At 33.0% G+C, this 12,003-nt stretch overlaps 4 protein-coding genes across 4 annotated transcripts; 1 reads left to right on the top strand and 3 right to left on the bottom strand.

Annotated features, from left to right (window-relative positions):
• Positions 1 to 94: 94 nt before the first annotated feature.
• On the bottom strand, positions 95 to 655 carry MONOS_14674 (uncharacterized protein; the record flags this gene model as incomplete). The annotated part of the gene is made up of 1 exon (XM_067867496.1): positions 95 to 655. The coding sequence occupies one exon, from the start codon at positions 653 to 655 to the stop codon at positions 95 to 97; it is 561 nt and encodes a 186-aa protein (XP_067724897.1).
• A 2,078-nt stretch (positions 656 to 2,733) lies between these two features.
• On the bottom strand, positions 2,734 to 3,811 carry MONOS_17784 (uncharacterized protein; the record flags this gene model as incomplete). The annotated part of the gene is made up of 4 exons (XM_067870737.1): positions 2,734 to 2,785; positions 2,937 to 3,142; positions 3,197 to 3,699; positions 3,757 to 3,811. The coding sequence occupies 4 exons, from the start codon at positions 3,809 to 3,811 to the stop codon at positions 2,734 to 2,736; spliced, it is 816 nt and encodes a 271-aa protein (XP_067724896.1).
• A 2,289-nt stretch (positions 3,812 to 6,100) lies between these two features.
• On the top strand, positions 6,101 to 6,394 carry MONOS_16337 (uncharacterized protein; the record flags this gene model as incomplete). Its single annotated transcript, XM_067869253.1, has 1 exon — positions 6,101 to 6,394. One exon carries the CDS (start codon positions 6,101 to 6,103, stop codon positions 6,392 to 6,394), a length of 294 nt encoding a protein of 97 aa, XP_067724895.1.
• A 2,879-nt stretch (positions 6,395 to 9,273) lies between these two features.
• Positions 9,274 to 10,935, bottom strand: MONOS_16336 (uncharacterized protein; the record flags this gene model as incomplete). The annotated part of the gene is made up of 4 exons (XM_067869252.1): positions 9,274 to 10,135; positions 10,191 to 10,684; positions 10,749 to 10,776; positions 10,915 to 10,935. The coding sequence occupies 4 exons, from the start codon at positions 10,933 to 10,935 to the stop codon at positions 9,365 to 9,367; spliced, it is 1,314 nt and encodes a 437-aa protein (XP_067724894.1). The 3' UTR covers positions 9,274 to 9,364.
• Positions 10,936 to 12,003: the final 1,068 nt, after the last annotated feature.

The following is a 12,003-nucleotide window of genomic DNA, read 5'->3' as shown; positions in this document are numbered from 1 at the left end:
CTATTGAAGAATCAGCAAACTTTTTCCATAAGTCAGGCTGCGCTCTCGATGAATGTGAATCATGAAGGAGAAGGCAACGTTAATACTTCTTCTTCTAAGTTTCTCTTCTTTGTGTGATTCCTGGAAGCAACACTTCTTCAGCATATTTGAGGAATAGAGTTTTAGTCATCCAGCCTTCATTTTCTCCCCAAACATCCAACTGCGAACTCGGAACAAGGCGCAGTTCATCAGGTAATTTGTGACAAGGCCACAGAACGACGCTTTTTAGGGAGTAGCCATCAGCTGCAGCTGCAACGACGAGAGTTGCATTCGGCATATTCATCGGTGTTTTGGAGAAACCAGCAGGCATGTCTGAAGGATGGAAAACAAGAGTCGAGAAAAAATCAGAAAGTCGAAGAGAGGATTCATCAATATTGAAGATGAGAGAGTTAGAATAATGAAGATTATCATGAAGATTTTGTAGAAGAGTGAAAAATGGAAGAAGAGTTTGTTGATTTGACGCAGAGAGCCTTTGGATGTCGACGTTTCGAGGGTATGAAGCTTTAAGTTCGGGGTTCCTTTTGGTGTATTGATAAGGATATGCTTTCGAAATGTTCACTTCTTCATCTTCTTCATCAAAATCGTCTTTTTTCCTATCATTGATAACAGTGTTCATCTGAATATATAAAAAATAGATAAATACAATAAATTAAAAATTGTTATAAACTAATTTCCTCATTTGCGCAGCATTGAAACTTGTCCCACTTTCACATTCTATTTTCAGCACTCCAAATATAGTTTACTTTTCTTCCTGATTGAATAATTCTGTTCTTCCATTTTTCCCTGCCTTCCTTCCTTTTTCCACAGCTGTAACTGCCCTATCAATTGCCGAGCGAGTAAATTCCTTCATGTATGCAGCATCAGCAACCCGAGCTTCTCCATTTGCAATAATTGTTGCAACTCGTTCTTATTGACTTTCAATGTGCCGATATTGAAAGGATCTCATTAAACTTCTAATTTTCTTTGATCCTTGTTGTTTTTTATTTTCGACAACACTCATTTCAAAAAAAATTCTGGTAATGATCTTTTTTTTTTTTTTTTTTTTTTTTTTTTTTTTTTTTTTTTTGAAATACATGTGAGGTCACGGAACATTTAGTAATTATTTCTATGATGTTTGTTTTCATTTATGAAAACAAAAAATTTATTGAAATTTGATCAAGTTTTATAATGCAAACATTGAAACAATTTTTTCGTGCATTGTGCAAAAAAAAAAGCTTGAAAGTTCATATTTTTTGTCAGATGAAAAAACAGACATTCTCTGTCTTTAAGCTCTTTGCTAGATTTTTTCAAACAGCTGGAATAATTGCTGGTACTTATCAACTGAACAACTAAAAATAAACTGCTTGGATTTCAATGAAAAATAAATCATATATCCTTCACTCCACAAAATTTTTTGTGTGGTTTTTTTTGAAATAATTTTTTATAGATTATTTCCGTGCGAAAATTTGTTTTGAATATTAAAAAATGAGTGTTGCAAAGTTATGAATGAATTTCATGAAGTAATTTTTTCCCTTAAATGTCAATCTTCGACATTTGATATTGTTGTTTTGCATTCATCATTAGGAAAAAAAATATTCGGCTTATCTCGATAAGTTTTGGAATTTATAACACCCCGAAAATATAAAGATACCATTATTAATCATATATTTAATTGTGATGAGTAAATCTTTTTATATCTGTAAAATTCAAAAATTCACCATCACTTTCCCAATTAATGATGAATAAAAAAAGAAAAACTGTTTCTGCTCGTTAAAAACAATGAGTTCAAAACTTTTGTATCCAATTTCGATAAAACAACAGACCTCTCATTCCTTATTTCTTTTGAATGGAAAAGTATTCATTTTTGAAAAAGGGTCAAACTAATAATATTTTCAGGTTTTTCTTTAATCATTTACCAAAGATTTTCCTTTCTTCTCCAATATTATTTTTTTGAAAGAAGCAAACATGCCTATTCTTTCATACAAATTATTTGGAAAAAAAATTCTATTCAACTTTAAAATTTTGGAATATACATTTTGAAGTGACTCTCAAATCTGACTACAAACAATTAAAAAAAAAACGCTTTTTGAAAATGCAAAACCAAACAAAAAAACCATTCAACAGTCACCCGCAAAAATTTAGCGATGTGAAATTGTTTCAACAGGACACAAATGAATGGCTCAATTGAAAAATTAGAAAAAAAATAAAAGCAATAAAAAAAGAATTATGCTTTTTCTCTCTCTCTAAACAAGAGAGAGACCCAACAAAAAAAAAAAAAAAAAAAAAAGAAATACAATCTGCTTCATTCTCGATAGTCCTCAAAAATATCAAAGCATTTCAAAACATAAATTAGAAACAATCGTTTTGCTTACAAAAACACAAAATACTCTTTTAGACTTTCACTCATTATGTTAACATTTGTGATATCAGTTCTTTCCACATCATTAAAGCTTGTGATAACATCTTCGCATCCTTGCTCTTCCATCTGGTCAAACACCATTCTTTTCGTTTTCTTCCAATGTTTGCGGTTGAAATCCTCAATTGAATTTCTTCTCAATCTTCTTGAAATATCTAAAAAGAATTCCAGAGACATTCTTGCAATTGTCGTCTTCAACGTTGATTGTTGAATATTCTCCAAAAAGAGAACTAATATATCACTCTCCAAAAAAATGCCAATACCATCACATATGGATCTTGAATTTGAATGAAACCAAGTTACTGTCGCATCAGATAATCCTGGTTCATCATTCCTTGATGCTCTGCATAGCTTGACAAGGCAGTAAATCAGTTTATCAAATCCCTCTTGCAATAAATTGAAAAGCGAAGGCAAATTATGGATTGTCTCTGACCATCTTTTCATCACTGAAACTTCTTTTTGCTCTTTCCAATTCTCTTTTTCCTTCTTCCAATTTACACACTTTGACAGCTCTTCAAGTTCTCTTGCTGCTTCTCTCCCAAAATGCAGCTCATTCACTATCACTTCTTCTAAGCTTTCTTCATGATAGAATCTATTTATCAAGAACTCCCAAACAGATTGATATGCAAGTCGAGTCAAGTTGTGATGCTCCTGGTGATATTTGATGATTTCTTTAATTTCCTTCAAATACAATTTTTGTTCAATTATCTTATAAAATTCAGAAAGAAATGAAAATGTCAAAAGAAACAGAAACGTTCATACGCAAAGTTTGTTAATGTTGCTTAGAGCCAACAAAGCCATTTCCACTTTTTTTTGCGCTTCTTCGCTTTTCTCTTTGTTCAGAGCAACTTTCAGCAAGCACGGAATACTAATTGGAAAAATATCATTTGAACACACAAAGCGCTCATCCAGAAGACTAAGATAGCATTCGCAAAGATCAGCCAAAAGCTTTTCATTCTTTCTTCTTCTTCTTCGTTTTTCTTTTAAAATCATCCCTCCGAAACTATCGATCAGCGAAGTTCGATCAAAGTTCTTTTTTGTCAAAGAGAACAAAGACTTGCGATATCCAATGTGTCCAAACAACAATGCTGCATTTTCGACAGTCATTTTCTCATCATTGATCAATTCATTTATATCACGAAATAATTCCACAGACATGACTGAATCCAAATCATTTTTGTTCATTTCATCAATCATTCCATTCATCTCTATGATTTTCTGCTTTTGTTCCGATTCATTAAGTTTTGACAACGTGGAGGCCAACTCTGTTAACAAAATAAAGAAACGCTATTCATCCTCAAAAACAAAAAGCAAAAACAAACCGATAAAATTTCCTGTCAGTTTTTTATTCAGTCTTTCCTCAGTAGTTGCTTTCATTTCGATTGTTGTATATTCTGTGCAAGTGAAAAGAAATGGAAATTCAATTTACGAAATAATTGACAGAAACAAACATCTTCCTTATCCTTCAAAAATCTTTGAGAATAATGACAGATCAAATGGATTATCCTGATAAGTATTTGATATTATTGGAAAAAGAAGAGGTAAAACCGCTCAATAAGCTTTGGCTAGAGAATCAATATGATCCTTTTTTCTCCTTGCGATCAATCCTATAATAAAGATCATAATCCTAAAGAATTTTTGGTTAAACTTTTTGAATAATGTTTCATTATAGTCCTTTCAATGCTTTAAAATTGATGAAATTAATCACATTTATATTGGTTTTCTTTCTCCAAAAATATCTCGAATTTTATTCCGATTCAAAAAAGAAAAGAATATCGTTGAAGAAAACTCCGATTTCTTGAAGTGAAAGCTTTTCCTCTGCAAATTTGCCTTTTTTGTTTTCGCTTTTTGATAAGAAAATAAATTAGTTAGAGAGAATTTTTTTCTATTGAATTATTTTTGAAGTGAATGTGAAGAGAATTGAACAACAAATAAAGATAATTTCATCGCATGAACAACAAGAAAAAAGAGTGAATGATAAGCAACTATTGAAATTTAGGCTTTTCTTTGAAATAAGACAATAAATCGAATCTTTTGAATAAATAAAGTTCACACTTTTTTCTATAGAGATATTTGAGAAAGCAGTTTGCATTAAATAATTGCTTACTCAGTAATTTCAAAGTTTAGTGAGATTGAAAATATGTCAAAACAATAATTATTTCAATATCAAACAATGTTCATTAACAAACATAGTCAAGTTGTAAACTTTGACCAACTTTCACAAATATGAAAAAAAAAAACCTTAATGCAGCAAAGTCAACAGAAATATGATTCAAATAAATTTCTTGGAAAAAGAATCGAGATGAATGATGAAGCTCAGAACATAATCCACCTCATTTCGCTTCTTTGGCAGTAACACAGAAACAAATGGCAGAGAAAATGATGTCTTTTTTAATGGAAGCAATATCACTCAATCTCCATTTGAAAATTGTGGATCAACAATCTCATCAAAAAGAGTGTGGAATGCAGGAACTGCTGATAACGCTGAATACAATGGCTGGCTCCCCCTCATCGCCCAGAATAAAATCGTTGCCGGCAATGGAACTGATGCTGAAGCCTGTGGCAGACCCCAACAGACCCCATGTGCCACCATCGAGTATGCCCTCACTGGCTTCATTTCCCTCCTCCAAGACGCCTCTCTCACCCTCCTCATCTCCGCTTTCACTTCCACTCAAACACTTTCCTTCAATGTCATTGGCGCAATATTCACTGAAAATGATTGACTTTTTCTCATTCCCATAAAAATTCTTTCTTGCCAAATTGATTCATCTTCAAATTGCAATTATTTTCTTCATCGTAAAAAAAACCTTGAATCTTTATCTTCTTTTCATTTGAAGTCGATATCATCGCTTATTTTTCAAAGAGATGAAAATCAACTCCTATAAATTATATTTCTTCAAAACATCCTCTTTTAATTTCTCTTTTTCGATGAGTTCAGATTGAGCTCAAGAAAAAAGATTCATTGTTTTCATCTCTTCAAATAGTATTTCTTCAGTTGTATCTGGCAATTTTCTTCAGATTGTATTTTCATCAGCTTTCTTATTCCAACTTGTTCGCATACGATTAGTGCTTGAATCTCACATTATTTCTCTTCAAATATGCTTCTCCCTCTTAATTGCTTTTCCTTCTCATTTCGTATGCAACAATTCGTCGATGTTTCATATCTGTGTAACCTCTCAAAGGCCATTGCTTCAAACATCCAAACAAAATATCTTTTCTGTCTGTTTTCTGTGAATTCTTTCATCTTCCAAATGTATCAGCAATCAAATGAAAAAGTCAGAATCATTTTCTTGTTGATGACGTGCATGCCTTTTCTTTGCTTAATTTAAAATAACTTCTGTGCCATATAATTTCAGCTGATTCTCATTATTTGAATAAGTATTTCTTTGTATCTTTCTAAACAGCAATGATAGATGGGGTCTGGCACTGAATTCGATGGAAGTTGAACGAAATGAAAAAAAACAGTCTCATTTTTGTTGTTCATCGAAGATGTTAAAGCAGAAGAAGATTTTAATGAAATTAAATAAATTTGTGCAGATAGCTTTTTTTCTTCGCCGGAATTGTGATTGAAAAATGAAAAGAAAGCTCATTTATCGATTGACTGAAGAGACGAAGGAAAGGAAATGAAACAATATTCAGTTCAATTTAATGGTTACACTGAATTGAATGGCATATAATGCATTTGAAGATCGGTGGTCTGATTCAGCAGGAAGTGAGAGGAAAAAGACGAAGATGAAGCAGAAGAAGGCGAAGAAGGAGAAGGAGAAGGAAAAGGAAAAGGAAAAGGAGAAGAAGAAGAAGAAGAAGAAGGAGAAGGAGAAGGAGAAGGAGAAGGAGAAGGAGAAGGAGAAGGAGGAGGAGAAGGAGAAGGAGAAGGAGAAGGAGAAGGAGAAGAAGAAGAAAAAGAAGAAGAAGAAGAAGATGGTGAAGACGAAGTTCAAGTCGAAAAAATGTGAATGAATGTGGTGATAGAGAAATGTGCAATCAGTCAACTAACATTTCTGAAGAAGATGACGAGGACTCTTTGCGTGATATCGTTGATTGGCCAAAACGGCTCATTTGATGTATAAACTTCAGATTGGTCAGAAAAACTCAATCAAAAAATTCGTGACGAACAGATTGTGGAAATCAATCTTGCTGTATATTTCCAAAGTCAATTCACTTTCTTTCTGTGATTTCCACTCTTTTCCCCTGAAAAATCGATAATGATTTTATTTCTTAATATCCTTCCTCTTCGATTTTTCCTCTTCCATTCAACCACCAAAATCATCAGAAAATATTATCAGTTCCTTTTCTTCATCTTTCGCAGTCTCTTCCAAAATATCTTCTCCTCATAAAAAAATTCCCCCATTCCATTTGAACATTTAACAATTGTCCTCTTCTTTCCAGCTTTTGCCCTCTTTTCTTTCTTTTCAAAATCCATTTCTCTAATCAACAATAAGCCCTCCTTCATCATCCTCAGCCACTTACCTACATATTTACAACAAACTTTTCTCCAAATCTCCGCTTGCTCTTCCCCATCCCTCTGTCTCAGAATTTCTTTCATTCAAAAACCCCTCTCGAAATATTAACATTCAAAAAAATACTCAACTCCTTCCCTCAGCAACAAATAATCCTCTTTCATCTCTAATCTGCACAATATCTCTCCTGTGCCAGATGTTGATGAGATAGACATCAAATACTGTTTTGTATCGTTGAGAATATTATTAAAGGAGATGATCATGCCAAAAACAGAAAAAACCTCTCTGGATATCCACTGCACTGCAGATGGGCTGAAAAGACCCTCCAGAGAGATACACGATGTATTTTGTGAAGAAGGATGCAATGCTGCAATTTGACCATTCTGAGACTGAAATGAAGAGATTGATTTTTTGAATGATGAAGGCTGTGGAGATGAAGCTGTTTGGCAAAAAACAGTCGAAGGGCAGTTTGGTCTTTATTTATTTTTCTTTATATGAATATTAACCTGTTGAATGTTTTTGTGTTGTTTTCAGGGCAGGAAATGGAAATGAATGAAAATGAATGAAAGCGGGATATCTCATTATGCAGGGTGGCTATGGAGTTGGGAGAGCAATTTCATATGGAAAGTTCCCAGGATGAAGGGATTGGGAAGGGAATTGGAGATGATATTTTCAGACGAAAAACAGGATATTTTTCAATGATGAGAGTGGAATTTGAGCTGAATGCATAAATTTCACATTTTTCAGAAGGGAGCGAAATCGATGCATTTGGTGGAGAAATGGCCTTTGGAAAGGATGATTGGGGAATCACATGATGAAATACCTGAAAAAAGGAAGGAATAATGAAATTGAGTTGATAAAAACAGGTGCCAACGGAATAAAAAACAGAAAATTGCTTATAGAAATGGTCAGAAGGTTTGATATTGTTATTTTTTTGAAGTGATTATTATTTTTATTCAGGATGTTGAAAGAGCGAAGGATTATATGACTTTGAAGAGGAAAAAGAAGTAATCAAATTTCAACAATAGTTATAGCGATGCACCAGTTCTTAGAACTTCAATTTGGATAGCGAATGACAACTTTTTTGAGAGGGCCTTTCATTTTTTTGTTTGTGAACCCAGATCAAACCGGCTGAGAAGGCAAAAATATGAAAGAAGCGAATAAAAAGTGAATGTTCAGCTGAATCGACAAGAAACCTTATGGAAATTCTTCAGCCAAAGATATTCCTGCATCAACATCATTTCATCTGATAGTGTGCCAGTTGCAGCAGTAACATTTCAATGGCCAATGATTGTTTCATGAAGCACACAATTTGTATTTCTGATTTCACAATTAATTATTAGTGATTCATCTTTGTAGAATTTTCTGCCAGAGGTGCAACAGATCTCTTCTCGTTTGACTCAAATTAACAGAGAAATGCGCCAACAGAGAGAAGTGCTTCATTTCCGATGTCTTTTCATCATCTTCTTCATATTTTGCCACAAACAACCGTTTTTAACCATCTTCTTCTGCTTCATCTTCTTCCTTCTTTTGGATAAGCAATGAGCGAAAACTGAACGAATGAGATAAAAAATTATTCTTTTTGAGCGTTGATCGATAATCCATCGTTTTTGGAGATTCTTTTTTGGAAATCGTTTATGACATTCACATTGACTCAGATGAATGAAACAAGGAGAAGAGGGCAAAAGATAAAAAAGTTATTGAGTGAAGACAAGGAAATCAGCCCAACCGAAAAGAGAGTTAAGTCACTTTCACAGAAATGCATCTGAAACAGCTTCTTCATCTTCATCGAGTTTTTGTTTGGAGAATTATCGTCATGTTCTTACAGAACAACTATTTTCTCTCCAATCCAATCTGAAACAACTTCATTTGCGGGACATTCGAAGTTGAAGAGCAGAAGCAGGCTATTGGATGGCATTTTGTATCTTCATAATCTTCATAATCTTCTTCTTATTCTCAATTGGGTTTGACGATTTTTGTTTCACCTTTATTGAATCTTTTTCATTTCATTTCACTTCAAATTCAACTTCTGTGCTTATCTTCTATTCATTCGATGAAATACCGCTAATTTCAGTTATTTCGGAATAATTCGGTTTGCACACAAAGGGAAAATGTCTTTCTTCCTCTCACTCTTCCTTCTCATTTTAATCATCTTTGCAAAGAAAACAATGGCGCTTCAACCGGAAATGGCAGAGAAGGCAGCTTCCGAAAAAGCAAACGAGCGAGCGAACACCGAATTTGAAGAGTGTTTTTTTGACGAAACATTTGATGAAGGAAGCGAATCGAAGTCATTGAACAATTTGCTGAATGTTCTTTATTTTTGTTGTTTCATATCACTTGAAATAAGTGAACGAATGATCTTTTGACCAAAAAACTACAAAACAATTGATTATTTTGAGTATTTTGTGAAATGATGAAAAAAGAAAAAACAAATACCATTGAGCAACAAAATTCATTTCATCCCATTTTATCAAGCATTCACAAAATAATCAGAAATGTCAAATGATAAACCGCAATAGTATTTTCTTTTCTTAAGAAAATGAAGCAATTCACAAAAGCTTGTGATGACATCTTCGTATCCTTCTTCTTCCATCTTTTCAATGATCTTTGAAAATACCTTTCTTTTCGCTTCTTCCTTTTCAACATCACCCTTTTTCTTCAATCGAATCGAAACATTCATAAAGAATTGCGCGTTTCCATTTACCACATGGTCATTCAATGTTGGTCTCTGAATCTCCTCCAAAACAGCATCGACGGCTCCACTTTTCAACAAATCTTCAATTTTCACAGAACTGTTACTTGCTGCATACATAAATGAAAAAGTGCATATTCCACAAATGCCTGTGTAATTATGCTTAGCTGCTCGAAAGACTTGAACAATGCTGTTAACAAGCCCAGAATATTCTTCATTCCACCGTGCGCACGGGAAGAAGTTGAAATTAATAATATGGAGCCATCTCACCAAAATTCGAATTTCTTTTGATTCTTTTGCTTCTTTTCCTCTTTCTTCTTTCTTTCTCCTCCAATTCACACAATGCATCAGTTGTTCCAACTCTCTCGTTGCTTCTCTCTCAAAATGCAGCTCATTGACAATAACTTTCCCCAAGCAATTTTCGTTTCCAAATCTGTTCATCAAACATCCCCAGGCAGATTGATAAGCAAGCTGCGTCAGATTGCGACTTTCCTGATGATATTGGATGATTTCTTTGATTTCATTCAGATACATTTCTTTTTTTATTTTCTGTTCAAAAACAAGGGAAAAAATCTCACCAAATATTCAGAGAAAATGCACAAACATAGATGGAATTAATGTAACTCAGCGCCAACAGAACCATTTCCACCTCTTTCTGAGCTTCCTCGTTTTCCTTTTCATTCAATGCAAATTTCAGCAAGCAAGGAACACTAATTGAAACCAAGTCTGAAGATGAAGCATCGTTTAGCAAAAGATAACACTCACAAAGATCAACAAGAAGCTTTTCATTCTTTTCTTCTATCTTCTTATTTTCACTTATAATTATCTTCTCGAATCTAGACCTCAATGAAGATCGTATAAAATCCAGGTTCCATGAATTCTTCAGAACGGAGCAATATCCCATGTGTTTCAACAGTTTCAAGGCATTCTCCAAATCTATTCTTTTTTCTTCTATCATTTTGTCCATTTTGTCAAATATCTCTTGTTCAAAAACTGATTCAAATTCTTCTCTATCCATCTCATCCATTAGTCCATTCATTTCTTCAATCTTCTGTTTCTGTTCATCCTCACTGAAATCTTCCAGTTCAGAAAACAATTCTTCAATAAAAAAATAAATAACAATGCAATAAACAAGAATATAAATGGTGCATCATCTACAAACGAGTGAAATTGTTAGTGATGCTCATCTCCTTCAATTTTTGAAAATCCATTACAATCCCAAAAATAATGAAATTTTAACATAAATATTGCACAAACAAATGTTTGAAAAGCAGTAATAAATAACAAATAAATATATAAAACAGGCGTGAAAATACATGTGCTCACACCACTGTTTTCTGCATTTGCATTTTGACCAAGTATTAGGGAGAGAAGCAACGTTTATTTTTTCTTGCTTTGCTGTTATGGATTCGATGATCGAATTTTTATTTGAACAATTATATCAACTGACAAAATGATAGATAGTTGAGTGAACATTAACTCCAGAATTAGCAATATAATTTCCTGTATTGGAGTGAATAACCAGAAAGGCATTCTCAACAATGGAATAATGAATGATTATTTTTGTTTTTGGTTAACTGAAGAAATCCGACGATTTTATTGTTAAATAGAGGTATCTGCATGTGCGTTTTTTTGTTCTGTTTGTTCCGAAGATATTTCCATCTATATCCTTTCCAAAGCGCAGGAATCTTATTAATTGTTGAAAAGCAATATATTCTTTATGGAGCATTATGGCAAGGTAATTTTCGATGAAAATTGAATTTTATGAAGTTCAAAAAAGAAAAAGAGAAAGGTTATATAGGGATGGCGAAAAGAAGGAAGGCGTCCAACGAACTTATTCAAAAGTGGGAATCATCTGAACCAGGGTCAACTTTTTAATGGGACTTTTTCCTTTATTGGCACTTTTTTTATTTTCCACAACAAAAAGCTGAGAAGTGTAAAGTGGCTTTCAGCATTTGGATAACCGATTTTAACAAAGTTGATTCAATTTATTACTGGTTTGTTTTTTAATTTTTGTTTATTTTTTAACGAGATATTACGTTTTTTTGATAAATTTGAATTGGTTTTTCCCACTCAACAAAGCATTTCCAGAAAATGAAAAATACTGTTTTTAAAAGCACTAACTTTTATCTATTTATTTTTTTTATTCTTTTTTTTGACAAACAATTTTTTCGTGTTATTTTTGCATTTCATTTTTTTAACAACATGCAAACTTAAAACTGATGATTTCTTTGAAAATATGATGAAATGATAAAAATAAAAATATGATATGAAAAACAAATACTCTAATCATGAAATGTTGCAAAAATAAAACATTTTCTTTTTCCTCATATCAAGAACGAAACTTTGTGACAAAAACTTGATCATTGATCATTTTTCGTTAGAGCCATTTGGCTGTTCTGGACATATAGAATAAA

The sequence above is a fragment of the Monocercomonoides exilis genome, assembly GCF_001643675.1.
Source record: "Monocercomonoides exilis strain PA203 chromosome Unknown scaffold31-1199392, whole genome shotgun sequence".
In the NCBI taxonomy this organism is placed as follows: domain Eukaryota; phylum Preaxostyla; order Oxymonadida; family Polymastigidae; genus Monocercomonoides; species Monocercomonoides exilis.
This window is presented reverse-complemented; position numbering and strand designations above follow the sequence as displayed.